The sequence below is a fragment of the Corapipo altera genome, unplaced genomic scaffold, assembly GCF_003945725.1.
Source record: "Corapipo altera isolate COAL_440 unplaced genomic scaffold, ASM394572v1 2b, whole genome shotgun sequence".
In the NCBI taxonomy this organism is placed as follows: Eukaryota; Metazoa; Chordata; class Aves; order Passeriformes; family Pipridae; genus Corapipo; species Corapipo altera.
In genome coordinates this window covers 24,696,068-24,717,330 of record NW_020884874.1, presented here as the reverse complement: position 1 = coordinate 24,717,330, position 21,263 = coordinate 24,696,068, and the positions used below count along the sequence as shown (strand labels likewise).

Below are 21,263 nucleotides of genomic sequence, written 5' to 3'. Positions count from 1 at the left end.
GGAGCAACGCCGGCATCCAAGGCATTGCTGGGCCCGCCCCGCTGCCAGGGACTCGACGGTGACCTTCGCCTCAGCCGCCGCGGCCCGGACGCGCCCCCGCGGGGGTGGGGAGCGGCGCCACCGAGCCAGGCCGGGCCGGGCCGGGCCGGGAATAGCCGGGCCGGGACCCACAGCACCCCGCCGGGTTCGGCAGTGCCGTGGCGGTCGCCCCTCCTCCCCTCCTCCCCTCCTCCCTTCCCTCGCGGGTAGGGCGGGTGGCAGCGCCCCGCCGGCGGCTGGTACCTGTCCCGGAGGAGGAGCCGCAGCCGCGGAGCCGCAGGGACAAAGTTAACTGTGGAAAGTTTACCGCGGGTGGGAAGGGATAAAGCAGAGGGCAAAGGGGAAAGTTGCTCCCGCCCCCCTGGCCGCAGACGGGGGCTCCCCGAGGAGGAGGTGGAGGGAGAGAGAGAGGGAGAAGAGGAGGAGGAGGCAGCAGCGGAGCCGTGGGGGACACGGAAGAGCTGCAGCCGCAAACGCTCCGCTCCCTTCACCGCTGGGCGTCCCCGCACTGGAGGCGCTGGGAGGCTTCCTGAGGTGATCGGGAGCGGGGTACGGCCGTCCCCCTTGACCCGCCTCCCTGGGAGAAGCGGGCGGGCAGGACCCGGGTCCGGCGCTCGGAGTTGCTCCCTGGGGCTGCCAGCGGGCCCCGAGCGCCGCACCCTCGAGGGGACGGAGGCTGCTCCGCCACCCCCTCCGCCCGCACCGCTGCGCCTTCCTCCCCGCGGCCGGCGGCTCTCATGGCTCTGAGCAAAGGGTTGCGGCTGCTCTGGAAGCAGGAGCCGGGGCCGAGCGCCCTGCTGGAGGCGCGCTCCCGCCAGGACTGCCTGTTGCTGGAGGCCGGCACGGTGGCGGCGCTCAGTAAGTGCGTGCGGGGGGGCTGCGGGTGCCGGGGAGGTGCCGTGTCGGTGGGTGCGCGCCCGGTGCCTGCGAAGGGGCGCCGAGGTGCGGTGGCAGCGGCTGATTCCCTGGAGGTTCGGGGCACTTTCCCCCGTGGCATGGACAGAGGAAGGGGAGAGCGCAGCCTCGGGCCCGGTGGGACCGCTGGCCGAGGAAAGCTCCTCGCTTTACACCCCGACCTCCAGCACGGCCCCCCAGGCCTGGCCACGTGCTGTCGCGTTTGGGTGACCCCCCGTGCCCTGCCACGCATGGAGGGTTGGCCAGCGTCTCCTCCCGATCCACGTCCGACCGGCCCGTTCGCTGCTCTGGACGTCTTTATCCTCCTCACCAGCAGCCGGGGTGGAAGAAGCAGGAGAAGCCACCCGCCCACCTGGTGGGGTCTTGACGCAGGGCACCTTTACTGTGCACGACATCCTCTGTAGCCTTGACAGCAGAGAAGAGTCCCGGTTAAAGGGATGAGGCCCACTGCCTTTTGAAGTTTCTAGTCAGCTGCATCGGGTTCTCACCACCAGTGCAGACAGCCAGCTCGCAGTAGGAATTGTTTTGGATAACTGACTTGAGATTTGTGCCCTTTAAAAAAACAAACAAACAACTGGCTTCTTGTTGTGGTGCCAAACCTGCCCCTGTGATTTTCAAGGTATATGGTTCCTTAAGTGTCTGGCTCTTGCTGGAGGAGTCTCACCTTGTGTTTTGGTACTTGTCACTCATGAGCATGACACAATGCTAATGTTGCTAGTGTTGAGACAGATAAAAAAATGAGGTGACTGTGAGTGTAAGATGCAAAAAGCAACACAAGGGAATACATGCTTGTACTGTCTTCTTAAATTGTTTTCTGTGTAATACTAACTTGTGCCTGCAATCATGTTGCTGGTGAACTGCATGTACATTGTGGTTTGTACAATGTCCATCACAACATCAGCTCAGGATCTGGGTCCACTGAACTGAATCTTCCATGATGTACAGTGGCAGGACATCCAGACTAAGGTGCTTAATACCACATCAGGTGTTGGGGACTTCATGAATGAAGAAAGCCAAAAATGGCATCAGGTAGCAACTGATTTTCATGAGAATATTTCTGATAATGGAAAAATTTTGACCTGTCATGAAAAAGATGTTATTGCCACACTGTGGGGTTTTGTTGTTGTTGTTGGTTTTGTTACTTTATTTTATTGGAGTTTCTTGTTAAATTCTCTGGTAATAGTGGACATGAATGTGTTACGTTTTTATAGGGGTTTTTTTTTTTGTATCAGTTTTCAATGAACTGACAGTGAAAAGTCTCAGTACTGAGCAGCACTTTACTCACTTTCCCTGATTCTAGAATCTGTTGACATTGGAACTCTATATTGATATCAATGGCTTTTGGTTTGTATTTCATTATTCTGATACAAATCTAAAGCAGCTCCACTTCCTAAAGCCAGTGTGCACGAATAAAATAGAGAGACCAGTATTCATCTAGCTGGCCCTGAGCCATTTGTATGACCAGTGGAATGATTTGTAGTCTCACTAATTAAAGGAATCATCAACCTAAAGTAGATTTTTCTTCCCCAGTGTTGCCATTCCCCATTTGAATTGCTATAACTAAAATGATTTAGTGGCTGGAAAGCTGCCCAGTGGAAAAGGACCTGTGGTGCTGGCCAACATCCAGTCGAGCGTGAGCCAGCAGTGCCCAGGTGGTCAAGAAGGCCAGTGGCATCCTGGGCTGTATAGTCTGGCCAGCAGGACCAGGGAAGTGGTTTTTCCTGTTTACTCAGAAGGCTGCATTTTGAATCCTGTGTTCAGTTTTGTGTCCCTTACTACAAAAAAGCCATTGAGGTGCTGCAGCATGTCCAGAGAAGCTGGCAAAGGGTCTGGGGCACAAGTCCTATGAGGAGTGGCTGGGGCAGCTGAGGTTACTTAGCCTGGAGGAGGCTCAAGGGAGACCTTATTGCTCTCTATAACTGCCTGGGAGGAGATTGTAGCCAGGTGGGAGTCAGTATCTTCTCCCAGGTAAGAAGTGATAGAACAAGAGGAAATGACCTCAAGTTGCACCAGGGTAGGTTTAGATTGGATATTAGGAAAAAATTCTTCATGGAAACAGTGGTCAGGCATATTGTAACAGGCTGCACAGGGAGGTGGTGGAATCACAGTCCCTGAAAGTGATCCAGTTGATTTGGAATTTGGGAAACATGGTTTAATGATGAACACAGTGGTACTAGGTTAATAGTCGGACTCAATGGTCTTAGAGATCTTTTCTAATCTGAATGATTTTGTGATTCTATGAATAGAGAATTTATATAATCTTTCTTAAAATGTGTGTTAGAAGAATTTTTGAAGTAGTGATTTGTATAGTGCCTAGTGTAAAAGACTGGTTTGCCATGCCTTTTGGAAGACCAATATCACCTCTTGAGATAACTGTGATCATGCATGCATTGGCATTCAGCCCGCTCCGTGTTAATAACTTCATAATTTTGTTTCATTTGGTTTCTCTGTTCCTGCCTGGGTCGGTTCCTGTACTGTAAGAAAAGCGAGTTTATCCAGTGAAACTTGTTCAGTTCATTTCTTCTTTTTATGCAGCAGAGTATAAGAAAAGGAGGGAAAACCAGTAGTAGGTATTGTGATGGTAAATTTAGAAAAATTGTGAAGAGGAAGCTCGACAGCAGGGGGGTAATAGAAACAACATTAATTCTGTTTTGTTTGGCTTGCCTTTAGGTTGTTATTAACCGTAGAACACTACAGTAGGAGATTAACATAAACTTTGCATATGTGTGGTTTCAGACATATTCGTCCAAGGATTGTGTTAGGTTTGGCTTCTCTGTCTAATTTTCCATTTCTAAAATAAAGTTTTTAAAAAATTGCATACCTGTTGTGAGGAGGAATTGTGCAACTATGCCTTGTGCGAACCTCCACACTAAATAAAAGCAGATACGTATACCTGGAGCACTTAGGTTGTACAATAGTTTATGCAGTTTTTCAGTAGCAGCCTCCTTTCAATAGAATTGTAGAGAAGAATAATGACAGATGGACAGTGAAGGCCTGAGAACAATTTTTAGTCATTGTTCATTATTTTTTTTCCATAATTACCAAGTATCTCTGCCCTTGAACAGGCACGACATCTACACTTTTTCAAAGTTTAATTGCTTCTATAATAATTTTGTACTAGAAGAAATAAATGTGGAATTTAACCTAGTTCAAGTGGCAGAAGGGAGTGAGAACTGTCCTAGAAGAAGTGGTGTTCCAAAAAAATGAAATCTGAAAAAACCACACACTTGTATAAACACAGTGTCTATACAGGCCATAAATCTCTGGCAAACTCATAATGAAAAGAAACACTTTCAAATATGTAAACTAACAATTTGATGATGTCTTGTGAATAGATGATTTTTTCTTCTCTCAATATGTTGTAAAGATTATGATGGCAGTTCTAGTTGTAAATTGGTTATATTTCAGAATTTCCTTACTGCATATGGAGATTTAATAGTTGAAAAATATTTACACCTTTATATCAGTAGTGAGAAAGTATTATAGAGATCTCTAGTTGTCTTTGATGTCAGCAATTTATAAAATGAGAACATTTGGCCTGTAATGGCAACCTAACCTAAGAAACTTTTGGAAAAATCACAATCAAAAATCACTGCAGAAAACCTAGTTACATATCCCTGAATCCATTAACTTAATCTGTATAGTGATGTAATATCAGCAGTACAGTTTTCTGTTCTATCATAAGTTAAGTAGTGTTTTTGAAGGTGAGAGTTTTTCTTCTTCTTCTCATGATGTCACTGTAGGGTGGAGGGTAAAACTCACTGTTTTGAGTTTAATAGCACATTTTCCAAGAGGCTTTTTTTTTTTTTTTGCCACTGTCAGTCCTCAAGCTTCGGTCACCTCCAGAAGGATGGGTGACAACTTGAAACAATTCTTCCAGGAATTCTCTGAACTAGAACATCAATAGATTCTGTGGAAGAAACCTAGAGTCACGAGGGATGAAGAAAAATTGGCATTGATTTAGAAGTTTTTGTTTAATACAACAGGGAGTATAAATACAGATACTGTTTCTGCTTGAAACACATTACAGTTTCAATGGTTTACAGATGAAGTGAACTGCACACGGTAGTTCTGGACTGCTGTCAAGGCAGTTGCTAAACTAGACTAAGGCTATAGTGCTGAAAATATGATTATTTAACCTTATTATAACAGGTAATTTCAGTGAAAGGCTGTCAACAGAAGTGCTCTGCTATTGAAATTCAGCATAATAATGTTTTTTCAAGGGCAGAGCCAAAGGGTGCACAGATTTTCTTTCTTTTCCACAAGCTCTTTGATTCTGCAACTGTTTTTGTAAAGGATGTTATAACACCTGTTATGGTGGATCTTAAATGACCACGGTATTTTGAAAGTACAGAACTTCAAAGCTGATACAATGCCTGTTTTTGCAAATAAGGCTGAAGTTTTTCTTCCAGACTTTCACCCACATATCTTGGAAGTTGGCCTTTAATAGAGAGAAACTTTACGCAGAGTTAAGGTGTGTGTATGCTCTGTGGAGCAGCTCTGTGCCTGCACTGCAGCTTCACTTGCAGGTCTGTTTCTGTGTCGTTCCCTGATGTGGCTTACTGAAATCAGGGTACAGTCTTGCAAAACCATATTTACCCTTCTATCTTTTTCTACAGAGTGCAGTTTTTGTGCTATATGTACATTCACTGTTTACAATTAGGTTTAGTTTTGTATTATGTGGGCAACTATCCCACTGAGTGGGGTATGGATATCAAACACCAATACCTGTGTAAGAATACTGTGAATGTATTTCTAAGTGCTACACGCTATCCAAAACAATGAGCCCTACAGCGTGGCTCATTCTACTCCTACATTAGAATATTCATAAAGCTAGTACAAATTTTTACAAAGTTTTCTGTGATTTGGTAGTGTTCAGGCTTTTCCATTTGTGGATCCCTACAGAACTTGTAGGGAGTAATCTACATAGCAGAAGCCTTGCCTTCCTTAGTTTTGCTGGCAGTGGGCACTTGGAACCTGTGGTTTCTCAGGCTGAAATTCACTGCTATAGATTATAGGGAAAAGTGTGTTACAGTTCTTTCACTACTGTCAAAATGCAAATCTAGTAAGAGAAGAGGGAAGAGGTATTGGTGTAAAAGTATATTATAGATTACAAGACTTGTTTTCTATGGAAACTGGTAGTGGTTGTGAGGGATAAATGTTGTGGGTATGTCTGTAGTGACTGCAAGTTTCTGTGTAAATATGTGTAATATATGTCAGGAACCACGTAAATATAATGGCCAAGCTTCAGACAAGTAACTTAGGGACTTCTCTTTTATTTTTATTTTCTTGATTGCCTGTAGTCCACTGAGCTGGCCCGTAGAAACCTAGTGGTTTTATGAATCCATCCTTCCTTGGTTGTGAATTAATATATTTATATATGCACATGCAAGTATGAAAACATAATCGGTTACTAGAAGCAGAATGTTCTCAATCTAATGTAGAACGCCAGTGAACTGATCTTTCCAAAATGCCACTTCACTGTTTTGTTTGTTCTTTTCAACCAGAAATACCTCTTACCAGATAATTGGTAAATACATTGCTTAGTGTTTGAAATATTTGGATTCTCTAAAATGTGACTCCGACCACAGACTTCTTCCCAGGTCTGTACTGCTTTACCTATATGATATTTCAGAACACAGGCTGACTTGCATAGTGCCTATGTAGCTTGGATTGAATGTGAATAGGAAGATTTTAGTGATGAAAGATATTGAAAATACAACTTTAAATCTGTCTGAAGATTTGGAGGCAAATAACTTGTCTAAACTCATATAATACCAGACACTGGACTTATTTCTTGGTAAGATGGTTATGGTAGTGTATATATGGGGGGTTTGGCATGAAATTTCTGTTTGATTGTAGATTTCCCCTGTTTCTGGGGAAAATTCACATCTTTTTCCCCAAAATGCTAAATGACACAAATAGAGCCCCCCATTGCATCAAACTGATGTTTCTAAAAGTACTTAGAAATATGCTTCAGATTATATATGTATAGCAGCACCGACAGCTAAGCAGGTGTCTTATTTCAAGAATCAGGCTTAAGAATCACAGGAGAGATACAGCATCCATAACCCAGTCCCAGACTCTTTTTCAAGAGCTCTTTCTTCATTTTTATCTTTAAGTTACAGGTAGTAGTGTGTCTGCCCCTGGTGTTGGACTTGGAACTGTAGTACCTTTCTACTCTCTTCCTCTGATCACTGACCTTTCTGGGCTCCATATGTGTGAGAGCTGTGCTGATTCCTGCTGAAGTCTGGGTGATCAGCCCTAAGGAGGGCTTGAATAAAGGAAACTGTGTGTGTTTGACCAGTTCCTGCTGGCTAAATTGAATTTGCAGGTTTTACAAGCAGGAAGTTGCACTTGGATAAGCCATATGGTATTTGTATTTGTATGTCCTCTCATGGTGTGGGGTTTTTTTTCGCTCTGAAATATTTAATGCATGGAAAAATTCACTTTTAATTGAGTTTATTGCAGCTTAGTCTCACTGAATTGTTGTGTGCCTCATGTTTTGTAAGGGTTAAAATGTTGACCTGATGTGCCAATCTTACGTATAATTTATATCAGGAGCTTATTCATAATTAAGAAAATGCTTAAGGAATGCAGACCATGTGCAGATCCATAAAGCTGTTATGAACACAGTACAGCTGTGGTAATTATTGCAGAAGGGTTGATACTCAATTATGTGCTTAGTGGAAGGAAATACTACTAAAAAAGTATTAATGGGAAGCTTTAGTGGATTTTGGTGATTACTATATATACTGTTAAGTTACCTGAGTTATTATTAACTAGTAAACAAATGCACTACATTATTTCAAACTCAGCTTGTTCTCTAAGTAGAAAACTTTTTTGTTTCATCACCTTGTGTAGCTGTATTGTGCGTTAACTATGTATGTATGTTGGTATCTCAAGTTGACTGACTTGAAAGAGGAAGGATTTTACATGTGAGCAGAGTATAGTTAAACATGGAATCCTCATCCTGGGTTTTCAAGCAGACCACTCTCATGGTCTCTGCATTTTAGAGATTTTATGAAAGCTGTTACAGAATAAACCCCATGACTTTGGAACATTTAACAGAGGAACATGGAAATAATTTTCATGTTACCACAGAATGACAGAATTGTTAGGGTTGGGAGGGACCCCTGGAGATCACCCAGTCCAACCCCCTTGCCAAGGCAGGTCCCCTAGAACAGGTGACACAGGAATGTGTCCAGGTGGATTTTGAATGTCTTCAGAGAGGGAGACTCCACGACCTCCCTGGGCAGCCTGTTCCAATGCTCTACTCTCAATGGAAAGAAGTTCTTTCTTGTGTTGAAGTGGAACTTCTTGTGTTTTAGTTTATGACCGTTGCTCCTCATCTTGTTGCAGGGCACCACTGAGGAGAGTCTGGCGCCATCCTCTTGGCACTTGCCTTTGAGATATTTATATACGTTAATGAGATGCACTGAAAAGTGCTATGTCTTTGAGCACATATAGCTGCCAAATGGTGGTAAAATTGTATTTTCTGTATTGTTGAAACTTGTCAGATATTGGTATATATTTTCCCTGTTCATCACAATCCTTTAGAGTTTCATAGTAATTTTTCCATATAACTCTGTTCATCCAGCAAAGGCAGTAGCACATCAGTTAGTTTAGTTTATTGTCTAGTCACTCTCTTTCTGATTCTGGCTCTTGTGTCCTAGCACTGTTTGCAAATGCTGTAGGAAATGTTTCAGACCAGGTTTTGATGACAGTTATTTCTGATTTCAATAAGATTTTGGGATTTATGAATATTTCTTTTTAACAGTAAGATATGAACCTGGCTCAAGACTTCTGCAATAATGTCACCCTTTAGTCATCCTTTCTATAAATTACTTTTTATAATGGCTGTTGGGAATTCCTTCTCCTTCTGCCCCTCCAAAATAATGAAAAAATTGTCTGGGGTGTGTCAGAATCCAGTTAGGATCTCACAGTGCTGGAGGGGTGATGCCTGTATCCTTGCTTGCACACCTGCAGGGTGTGGAGCAAGGCGGTGCCATGGAGGCTGGAGGCTGTGAGGCATGAAGGAGTCATCCCCCCAGTCGTGAGGGCTTGTGGAGGAGGTGCAGCGTGCTGAAGCTGCTGCCTGACCTCTGCTGCCTGAGGTCCCTGCTCTCACCCATACAAAATGACGATGGTCATGGTGCCTCTCAGGATTTTGTGCAACACCGAGGAGTGTAATGGGACAGGAGACTTCAAATTCCAGCAGTATCTTTAACTAAGGGAATTTACACACACACACACGCACGCACACACACAAATAAATTTGATCCATATGCACTAAAACATTCTGACCTCTCCATTTGCATGACCCATGGACGTAGCTGTGTCTATTTGACATGTTCCTTTCCTCTTGAACTAACCCCAGGTGAGGTCTTGGTGCATACCATGTCTTTAGAGAGTGCATGGAGGTGTCAAGGAAAGATCACTTGGTCAGTTTTTTGGTTTCTGAATTTAAATTGCTTCAGGGAGCAAAATGAACCCTAGAATAAATAACACAATTTACCATGTGGTAGAAGTTACTGGCAAGTTGTTAGTCAGCCAGAAAGAGTGGCAATGCAGCTCAGAGTCCTCCTGGAGCTCTGTGCTGGGAGCCTGCTCCTTCTTTCTAAGCAGCTGTGCCGGTGCCGATGCCCCGACTGATGCTACTGTGCAGGCATTGTTCTGACAACTGGCCTGCCCAGAACGGCAGCATATTTCTGTACCAGTACTGGCAAAACACAGCTATTTGTCTGTGTGGTTGGAGAAGTCCTGTGCCAGGAGCTGATGTGTGTGTGATACCACTGGCTTGACCTGGGAAACTTTAGTGGCTTCCATACATGGCAGTGTCAGGTGCTTCTTGACAGTAGTGGCATGAGTTGTGTGTTGCTTATTTCCATGCTGAAATAAATTCTATTCTTTTGGATCATGCCCTTACCAGACACTTTTAACAGCTTTCTAACTTGTAGTTCTATTTTGAAGAGTATCGGTGTACTTTTTTAATACTTTTTTTTCAAAAAAGGAAATGTTATAGTCTTTTAAACTGGTTTTGTGAAGCTTTTTTTTTTTGAAGTGCCTGAGAACTGAGCTTGCATAGTCTCAGCTCTTAAGGTGTGCTAATACTAAATATTTAAATTGTTACTGTCCAGAGATTTAGGTTACCTGATAAAAATCACTTTATCCTCTGTCTGTTGCTTATGTTTTGTTTCACTGGTGTGTGGTATCAACATTTTACAAGTTACTCCTGATTTACTCAGGATTCTAAGAAAACGGAATAGGTAAGTTGTGAAAGTACAGTAGTAAAAACAAAATTAAGAAAAAATTAACCAGTCTTCCTTTTTTGTCATCGGTGCAAAAATTGAGACACGTTTTAATTTCCTTTAAGGATTACCCCTGCTAAGGAATTTTGTGAGAGGAATTGTCCTTTCTTTCACTTCAAAATGTAAGCAATATATGGGATATTTATTTGTTTTCCATGCTTCTCATTGGGCTCCTTGCCTCTTGAGATTTATAAAGAGAAGTCTCTTCTGTTCTAGCATCCATTGCAAGTGGTTCGGTTTATACTTTTTATGCCCAGAGGCTTCAGGGTTTTTTAACTGCTAAAGTTTATTAGGAGCATAAGATTGCAAATTATTAGAAAATCTCTCAAATTACCATGTTGCTGTTTATCCGTAGTTCAAGAAGTAAAAGGATATTTGAGAGTTACAGGCTGTTTTCCTCATTTGGGAAGCTAACCTTTCTCTTCATTGGGAAATATATACAAAATGCAGACTTACTCATTCAGAAAGTATGCTGGTTTTACATTAAAGTAGCCAGTGACAAGTTTGATCTGTGTTCTGGCTTAATATCTAGATGTTCATTGTATGCCTGTTGAAGTCACTTGTTGCAGAAATATGCAAATATAACATCAGTATCTCACCCTTTGTTGATTTAATTAGGTAATTCTTACTTACAATTCTTACAATTATGTTTAATTCCTCTGGAAATCAACATCTGATATTGTGTCTACATCAAATTATATTATCTTGCATTAAAAATTTTCAGTTCTGTCTGAAATTACACTGAGAATCTGGAAGCGTAAACCCTCTCTTTTTGTGCATCAAGAAAAGGTAGTATATTTTAGCTTATGGCCAGACAAATTGGGTTTTTTGTTCTTATTTTAGAACAGTGTAAAGTTTACACGTGCCCGTATATTTCTTTATTTATTCTGGAACTGATGTGACATCTGTACCATAGAATAAGAATCAAACATGTTGCTTGAAAATTTAATGAGTGTTCTTCTTTCTTCTAGGCTGGTGTGTGGAGAGGCTGTGCATTTGTGTCCCTTCACTTTTTAATCTCTGTCTTTTTAAAGCATTTTACCCCCAGCTTTGTACTGAGCAAAATCAACTGTGGGAAGCATTGGTGTAGGCAATAGCAATGTGAACATTTTATAAAGATTGGATGACTAAATTTTCTGTCCTTCTTTTTGTTTCTCAACTGTTTTGTTTCTCTTTTGTTTTGTTGCTCAGCTCCAGAAGAAAAGGATGCAATTAAAGGACAGTATGAAAAACTCATAGATGCTTACGGCTGCTTAGGAGAGCTTCAGCTTAAATGTGGTAAGTGGCCATCTGTATGAATGAGATTATAAAATGCCCAGACTATGATAAATGACAAGTGGCTAAAGTTGCCCAAATTGTGAAAGCTAATTGCACTTGTCATGTACAGTCTGGAAAAGATCTGTTTCTTTTTCTATTCTGTGCCTAAAGCGTATCACTTAATGATAGTCTAAGAGTTTGGTATTTTTTCTTAATTTGTTTTGTCTAACATTATTAGCTGCCTGAAGATAATTGTCATTCTTTTTTCCCTACCACGTCTTCCAAGGCAAGCTATGATTTCTTACTTTTTCTCTTCTTTAGGGATCATGTTTAGACACTGATTATTGGGTCACCTGAGACTACAGTACTACAGATTGCCAGTTCTTGCTATAATGCCCAGTTGCCTTTAATTGGGTGATTCACATGGATAAAGATTTGCAGAAGCATGTCTTTAGCTTCCATTAGTATAGTGAGGAATATTTATTGTCATTGCTGTAAATCTCTGTACAGTTTGGGAATCTTGATTTAGCAAAGGACTTGCTATTACACTGCCTACAGGAATGTTAATGGAAATAACATGTTTGAAGAACAGAACTGCAGTGATGGATTTGAAGGTAATAGTACCTTACACGGTACTTAAAAATCACTGATGAATTAGATGCATGAATAAAAGAAGCATCATATGCATCTTTCTCAAGGTCGTCTTTAATTTTCACTTGGAGGAATGACAAGACTTTTCCATATAACTTGATGCTTGGTCAAGGAATTTACCAAAGGCAGTGGTGGTGTGAGCACTGGTGTATTTAGGCCAATAATATGTGTGGGTTTTTATAGCCTGCTTACCATTTTGCAGCCTGAGAAGTATGACTTGAGATTGATCTGAAGAGGCAGCTGCAATCTGAAGGATTTCTGTGTCATAATTTAACTTATGTAGGCCCATCTAGTCTTTTAATGTGGATTTGTACTTTTTTTTTGTTTTGTTTCTTGTGAAGTTAATTAGGCGTTTCTCTGGAGATTTATATCAATTTGTTAATGTAATTATAAATAGAAGGCTTGTGGTTAGTTTTTCTTGGCACTTGGATCTGCTTTTCTTCAAAGAACTATAATAAAACTTGTTGTAGTAATAAAGGAATGTACCTATTGAATTCAAACTCTTCAAGCTACAGATAAGGATGGTTTCTTGTACACAATGGGAACTAAGTGTATCTAGGTATATTAAAAGGTGACCGATTTCAAATATGGGGTGAAATATTCTCAGCTTTACTTTTTCTCATGTCTTATTTCTTCTTGAACAACATCTGCTTAACTTCAGTGCCCTTTAAGTTTTTTTCTCTGAGCATTGTCACTGCACCTCTGTCTTGCTCTAAATTACAAGTTCTGGTACAGGACTTCCTTTGGAAGATATTGTTAAAATTTTATCAGTAATCTGATAAAAAGTTAACTACTAGAGGCAAACTTCTAATTATGATAGTGTGAAAAGTTGGAGGGTCATGCTGCAATCATAAGCAAAGGTAAGCAAATGTTTTCTGCTGCTGAACATGATAAAAAAAGCAAAGATGATTGCTTGTCTGCTATCTCACCATTCAAAAGGTAGCCCAGGTTTTTGTCACAGTCTTGTTTAGGTCTCCATCTTACAATAAGTGAGTTCCATCCCTTTAGCTATTGCTTACATAAGAGAGCAATAACTATCTATAACGCTGCTGGTGCCTTTGAGAACGCCCGCAGGATCACTCTCTAGGAGAAAAGACAACGCAGAAAGAATTGTGCCTTGCAGAATATACCACCTAAGGAGTCTTTCTGCTGTGCCTTTTGCAACTGGACATGCCTATCTCGTATTGACCTTTTTAGCCACCAGTGTGCTTGTAACAAACGTGGGTAGAGCCCTCTCCAAATCTTCGTTCACGAAGCCCAGCCATGATGATGACAGAGTAACACTACAAAGGAATTGTATTGGGTTTGTGAGGCAAGGTTTTGATAGTGGGAGGGGCTACAGGGGTGGCTTCTGTGAGGAGCTGCCGGAAGCTTCCTCCGTGTCCCCTGAAGCCAATGCCAGCAGGCTCCAAAGTGGACCCAATACTGGTGAAGGCCAAGCACATCAGCTCCTCTGGGCTAACTTGTTTAAGAAGAGGGAGAAAAAAACCTGCACAACTGGAGCTGGAAAAGAGCAGAGTGAGAGTTATGTGAGAGAAGCAACTCTGCAGACACCAAGCTCAGTGAGGAAGGAGGAGGTGTGTCAGGTGCTGGAGCAGAGATTCCCCTGCAACCTGTGGTGCTGCCCATGGTGAGGCAGGCTGTCCCCCTGCAGCCCATGGAGGTCCACGGTAGAGCAGAGATTCAGCTGCAGCCTATGGAGGACCCCACACAGCAGCGGAAGGATGCCCGAAGGTGGCTGTGACTCTGAGGGAAGCCCATGCTGGAGCAGGCTCCTGGCAGGATCTGTGGCCCCGTGGAGAGAAGAGCCCACACTGGAGCAGGTTTGCTGGCAGGACTTTTCGCCCTGTGGGGGTCTCAGGCTGGAGCAGTCTGTTCCTGAAGGACTGCATCCTATGGAAGGGACCTACACTGGAGCAGTTACTGATAAACTGCAGTCCATGGAAAGGACTCATATTGGAGAAGTTTGTGGAGGACTGTCTCCCATAAAGGGACCCCATGCTGGAGGATGGTAAGAGTGTGAGGAGTCCTCCCTCTGAAGAGAAAGAAGCAACAGAGACAATGTGTGATGAACTGACTGCAGCCCGTATTCCCCATCCCCCTGTACTGCTGTGGGGAAGGAGGGAGAGAAAATGGGGAGTACAGTTAAACCTGGGAGGAAGGGAGGGGTGGATGACGGTGTTTTTAGGATTTGGTTTTGTTTCTCATTATTCTACTCTGATTTGATTAGTGATAAATTAAACTAATTTCCCCAAGTCGAGTCTGTTCTGCCCATAACTGTTGAGTGATCTCTCCCTGTCCTTATCTTGACCCACAAGCCTTTTGTTACTTTTTCTCTCCCCTGCCCAACTGAGGAGGGGAGTGACAGAGCAGCTTTGGCGGGCACCTGGTGTCCAGCCAGGGTCAACCCACCATGGGAATGCAATGTAACTTTTCTTCTTCATATAGTGTATTGTAGCTGCTGCAAACAAGGCATAATTGGCCAGCTCTTCAATGAGCATCAGTGATCATACAGACTTTGTTAGGGAACATCAGTATTTTTTTCTTACTACGGGAAACTTGCAGACTGTAAGTACTAAATTAACTGAAAATATTTGTGAAAATACATTCCGCTGGGATATTAAGAGTATCTTTGTAGAGCAGAAGGGGAGATTCTTTGCCAAGAAATGAAAGATGTGTCTGAAAACTTTAATTAATCTGTAAATATCTCTACTTAGGAATCCAAATAAATCACATTGTATGCCTGCCAAAATAGACCGTGCTTTTCACAAGAAAGTAGATGAAATATGTGAAACTGACTCACAAAGTTAATGTTTCCCACCAGTAATAACATTCACTTCTATGTACTTACGTCTGTTAACATGACTCACTAAGTTCTTCTGCTTTCTTTTGTGAGATGGATGGCAGTAGGATGAATTGTACAGTGTTTTTGAGCTGTATCTTAGCCAAGTTTTTGCTGCCAAAGAGGATCTAGCAGTGACAAATACATCTTAAGCAAAGTGTTAAAAGAGCTGGCTTTGCAGTATTGGGTTTAGGCTGTAATGTCAGGAAGAGATGCATATATAAGGTGGTATTTTAACACCATCAGCACATAGGTTGTTTAGTTTAATACAGCTACCGTATGTGGGGAGGCATTCTGAATTCATTCGTGTATATACTCTCGCTCTTGCATAGATACAATGTGTAGTTGAGAGGAATAAATTTCAAAGGCAAAAAGGACAACTAAGTACCTGTCTTCTATTGCTTTTTCACATTTCCTAAAAATGTAATTGTATTTAGAAGAGGGAGAAGGAGTATCTTTGAGACTAAAATGGTAGTTTGGAAAAATCTTGGTTTTTTTCATAATTCTGCGATAGATGTCCTCAGAAATTTTTAGCTAGGTGGTTAAAATCTACTGCTCTGCTGTGTTCTGTTGCTATTTTTGAAGACAGACAAGAGCCAAAAATACCTTGCAAATTGTTTTTCAGTGGACTGTAAAGTGAAGTGGAGGTATATATGGAGTGGAGATGGAACAGGCTGAGGGAACATAAGGTGGTGGCATGACTGTGATGGAATAGAGAAAGAGCAAAAATTGGAGCAAATTCATTTCTAAAAGGAAAATGCAGTCTTGAGTGAAATATTTACAGTTAAGAAGGACAAAATAAGAATTGAATATTGCCTCTTTCACCACAGCTCATAATAGGCAACACTGAAGTCATCCCATAAGCTACAGGGGAAACAATTGCTTTGAGTCATGTGAAGAGGTTAAATACAGAAAGTGCAGCTTATTACTGTGTGGTGTGACGTTCCAGAAGTCCGTTTCCTGTTCAACTTGGATAAAGGCAATTGGTTTCACAAGACCTTTTTAAAAAATGCATGGAAATTACTGTCTTGTTTCTGTGCCTAATATTCTTCATCCTCTGCCTCTCTTGTGCAACCTAATAAAAGGCACATATCGCTGTGAGCAAAACATTTCTCAATTTCTTTGAAAGTGTTCTTTACAGGTGGTTATTGTGATTTATAGCTATAAAGGGGTAAAATAATGATCTTGGTCACAATACATGAACATTTCTACCCATTTATCTGAGGTGAAAGTTTGACCAATAAGCTTTGAAAGAATTTTTTTTCTTTAGTACTGTAGGTGGGTCTTACTTTTTCGTGGATGTGTTGCTGTAGAAAGAATGACCAATAAGGAACACTTCATTTTTTGCTCTAAAATTATTTCAGAGATTTCTTTAGAATGTTCCAGATTGCATCACAAGGACATGAGGGATATTTCTACTGTTGTGATCTTCAGTTGCAATTCTTACATTCCTAAATCACTTTTACCTGTGTGTACCGTTTAGAAAGATTAATATGAATCAGGATTGTACATAAAACTGTTTGTATAAATTAAAGGAAAAAAAAAATTGTTTTCCAAGATGGGGGACAGTAAGTAGTCTGCAGCTGATGTGATGGTTGGTACAAAATGAAATGTAAGAGCCAGACCTGGAGCCTTGATCACTTGACAGGAAAAAAATTTCCATTTTTTTTTTTTATTGTGTTTTATTGGCCTTAGTGCTTGTCCCATTCAAGATGCACATTGAAGCTCTCAGGTCAATGTAACATGTTTTCTGCTACTGTGTTGCACATGAAATCAAGAGGAAATTAGCATAAATTTTCCACCCAGTGTATTTCCATTAATTACTTTTTTTTTTTGTAAGAACTGTTGGGCTCCTGTTTCAAGATATGAGTTTGGCCTGTCCCATGCTCCAGATATACAGGGAGCTCCTGAGAGCCGGGAGCCTCTGTAGACTGGCTGCAGTGGTAGTACGGGCAGGGCCACCAACTTTAGGGAATTCATTTAGTGTTAATACTCCCTTTGATCTCAAGGATGTACTGCCAGTGTTTAAAACTCAACTTTCGGTCTTATTTGAGCTTGCACGTAAGGAATGACTGCTCATTTCATAACTTTAGCACTTTTCTTTCAATGTTGCTGTTCATGTTCTGAACAGAAGAACCATAAATATCTGGAATACTGTTTAACTCCTTTTAAAAATTGTAACCCCATAGTATGCTTCCTGATGATGCTGCCAGGTGGCTTGGACTACCTGATGTTTTTTTCTTGTGTTAGTCTGGTACTTCAAATGCTACTTGCAGAAAACAATTTTACTGGAAACTTAAAAGGAGAAGTATTTTTAATTTCATTATAGAATTGGAAATGGTAGTGAACTGCAGTTTTAAAAAGTTAAGACTACAGGGATTAAAGGAATAGTCTTGATTGTTTTAAGGGGAAATACCTTCTGGGTTTAAGGAATATCTGGATGTTTCAGTTTGATATATTTCATTAAAGTTGTGATATTGTAACAGTTTGTGCAGCAAAACCAATTTAAAAAATCTTCTCTTCCTTGTATGATGGCCTCGCAAGTCCGCTTACCATAGGAAATTCCATGTTGTGTTCACAGCAGGATTGTTTGTTTGTTTGTTTGTGGCGTGCAAACCAGGAGTGCAACTTTGTGCATTCTTTTATGAAATTTACTTGGATAATAAAAATTAGTATTTTAGAAACTAAAAGAAATTTTCAATAAGTTCTTGTCAGCTAAAAATGTTATTTTCCATGCAATGACTGAACAGTTGCCAAATAATGTAGTATTTGAATTTTTTAGGATAGAGAAAGTTGATTTTAATTATGCTTTTTATAAAAATTACTTGTTCCAGTAGCAGCATACATCCTGATTGAAGCAATTTAAGTAATTTCTACTTTTAAATTTAAGTGCATTTAGATTGTGGTTGTTACAGCAGTTTTCATGTGCATATCTATTTTCAAGAGGAAAGATTATGGATTGTTGACACTTACATAACAGAAAAGAAACCACAATTACTTTTTGAAGTTTAAATTGAGAAATAAATGGATTTTTTTCTTTTTATTGTCTTTCTTTTTTTTTTCTTTAGTAAGTTCATAATAATCAGACTTTCAGAGATGGGCAAATAAGCAGAAACATTGTTCCTATGGCTGGGAATGTTATGTTTCTGCCTTATTACAGAATCAGAGGATATGCTGAGTTGGAAGGGATCAACAAGGATCATCAAGTCCAACTCCTGGTCCTGCATAGGACCATCCCCAAGAGTCACACCATGTGCCTGAGGGTATCATGCAAACACTTCTTGAACTCTCTCAGGCTTGGTGCTGTGACCACTGCCCTGGAGAGCCTGTTCCAGTGCCCAACCACCCTCTGGGTGAAGAACCCTTTTCTAATATCCAACCTAAACCTCCCCTGACACAACTTCAGGTCATTCACTTGATTCCTGTCACTGGTCCCCACAGAGAAGAGATCATTGCCTGCCCCTCCTCTTCCCCTCACAAGGAAGTTGTAACTGCAATGAGGTCTCCCCTCAGTCTCCCCTTCTCCAGGCTGAACAGACCAAGTGACCTCAGCTGCTCCTCATGCAGCTTCCCCTCAAGGCCCTTCACCATCTTCGTTGCCCTCCTTTGGACACTCTCTAACAGCTTAATGTCTTTCTTATATTGTGGTGCCCAAACCTGCACACAATATTCAAGGTGAGGCCGTACTAGTGCAGAGCAGAGCGGGACAATCCTCTCCCTCAAGTGGCTGGCGATGCTTTGCCTGATGCCCCCCAGGACACGTTTGGCCCTCCTGGCTGCCAGGGCACTGCTGACTCATATTCAACTCACCATCGACCAGGACCCCCAGGTCCCTTTCTGTGGCACTGCTTTTCAGTGTCTCCTTCCCTAGTCTGTACGTGCATCCAGGATTGCCCCATCCCAGGTGCAGAATCCAGCACTTTTACTTGTTGAACTTCGTATGGTTGGTGATTGCCCAGTCCTCTGATTTGTTGAGGTCTCTCTGCAGGGCCTCCTTGCCTTTGAAGGAGTCAGCAGCTCCTCCGATTTTTGTGTTGTCTGCAAACTTGCTCAGTATCCCCTTTTGTTTTATTCCTTGAAATAACATTTGCAATATGAAAAAATGCCTAAGTGAAAGCATGATTGGAGATAGCGCATTTATAGTTTCCATTACAAATTTGTTCAGTGTATTTATCAATACATATAAAAACATTGGCAGCCTGGGTTCAGAGAAAGGAGTGTGAGAATAAAGGTTTGGGATTGAAAGAATTGATTCCCAGGCATAAACTGATGTTGCTGGTAAAGAAGAGAAAAAAGGGAAAGCTTTCTCTGTGTGTAGCTCTATAGCTTAACGTTGAGGAATTTCTTACACCTTAATGCAGACATGATTAAACGTTGAATAGTGGAGTAGTGTTTTGGTAGCATTAATTCTGCTCTATGAGTTTCAAAAAGGTTGAAATGCTGACAGGAGCTTTACCTTTGCTCAGAACCCCATGGCTACATCTGTGCTGTGAATAAAAAGGGGCAGGACACAGGCCTTGAGCACTGTCAGTGGGATATTGTGATTAGCCTGTGCCAAGAGCAGCATGTGCATCAGGTAAGGATCCCACAGACAGTGCAGTGATAGCCCAGAGCTGATTCCCAAGAACTCTGTCCAAATACCACCTAGAATGAAAGTGATATTAGAGCATGGGGCTTGGGACTTTTTTCCAAGGTGCAGATTCAGAGAGATTTTTGTTAAGCTGAGACTGTGATGTTGTAGGGTTTCTGCATTCTGGCTGGTTTTGTAGCATATCCTGAGTGATTTAAGCAAATAGAGAGGCTATTAGAGCTGATCTGAAGACCACCTCAGCTCACAGAGCAACCTCGGAGGGCAAAATGGCAAAGCAAGATAGTTTTGTCATACCTTAAATCTATTTGTTTCTTTTCATCCTTTTTCTCCAGTTTTCTGGGCTGTAAGTGTCAACTCCCTTGCCAGCCTGTCTCTGTCCAAAGGTATCATGAGAAGTGCATGACAGCTGCTCCATAATTTGGAGTACTGTAAAGAGACTTATTGTGTGTATACATAGAATTGTAGAATGGTTTGGGTTGGAAGGGACCTTTAAAGACTATCTACTTCCACCCCCCCCACTATAGTCAGGGACACCTTCCACTAGACCAGGTTACTCAAAGCCCCATCCAACCTGGCCTTGAACACTTCCAGTGATGGAGCATCCACAACTTCTCTGGACAACCTGTTCCAGTGTTTTGCCACTCTCATTGTAAAAGACGTTTTCCTTGCATCCAGTCTAGACCTACCCTCTTTCAGTTTTAAACTGTTGCCCCTTGCCCTTGTAAAAAGCCTCTCTCCATCTTTATAGGCCTCCCTTTATATATTGAAAGGTTGCAATAAGGTCTTCTCAGAACCTTTCTCTTCGGGCTGAACAACCCCAACTCTTTCATGTGGAGTTACTGCCCAGTGGCAGAAAAGTATTACAGCTTCAAAAAAACAATCTCCTGACGCTTCAGGAACAATTCAATATTTTCCTAGCTATGATTGCTCTTTTTGAACTTATTAGCTAGTGATCTGGGGGAGTAGAGATGCTGGACCTTTGAATATGCAGATGTGTATTCCATTTGGGGGGTGAGTGGTTGAGTGGAGGAGGTAGTAAAAAGAGTCTAGAGTCTTTGCTGAGCAATAGCAAGTTTCTAGGTAAGGCAAAACTATACTGTTAATTGGCTTTTCTGTCATGCCTTATTCCTACTCATTGTCTTCTTAAAGGATTGCTTTGTTTAGATTCAGTTATTTTCTACCTGTTGCATGCTTCTCAAAGGGCAGAACCACATATACCAAGCTCACTTATTAAACTTTTGTTCTCTTTGGCTATTTTAATGTTGACTTTCTCATTTGATCTCTTCTGAACTGTCTAGGAAACTTTAAGTTCGTTGAAGGCATTGAAAGGACTTGTACTCTTTGTCTCAGCATCCCAACCAACCAGCTCTCCGAGTCTGTCACTACTGTTTTTCTTGTCCCCGAGGCTAACTGATAGTAAGGTATATTAGTAGTGTTTCTTTACATTGCTCCCAAATTGTCATGGTTGAAGTTTACTTTGAGTTGATCACTTTTGCACGGTTTCAACTAAGTCATGGAAGCTATTTGCTATCCCGAGAGACAGCTAACTCCTCCTAACCCTTTCTGGAGGCTGCAAGACAGTATTTAGTCAGTTATGAACTACATAATGATAGCTGATGTGTCTCCTATTCTTAATTCTTTTTAGTTATGCACAGTC

At 41.7% G+C, this 21,263-nt stretch overlaps 1 protein-coding gene across 2 annotated transcripts in view; it reads left to right on the top strand.

Moving 5' to 3' along the window:
- The first annotated feature begins 337 nt into the window (after positions 1-337).
- Positions 338-21,263, top strand: part of SYNJ2 (synaptojanin 2) — a 71,374-nt gene continuing 50,448 nt past the window's right edge. Inside the window, exons 1-2 of one of the 2 annotated variants that reach the window (XM_027634096.1) lie at positions 338-897; positions 11,457-11,543. In XM_027634096.1, the coding sequence (XP_027489897.1) occupies positions 777-897; positions 11,457-11,543 (208 nt within the window). In that variant the 5' untranslated portion in view covers positions 338-776. Of the gene's footprint in view, positions 898-11,456; positions 11,544-21,263 lie in introns of those variants that run through there. The other variant, XM_027634097.1, reaches the window with a different exon arrangement.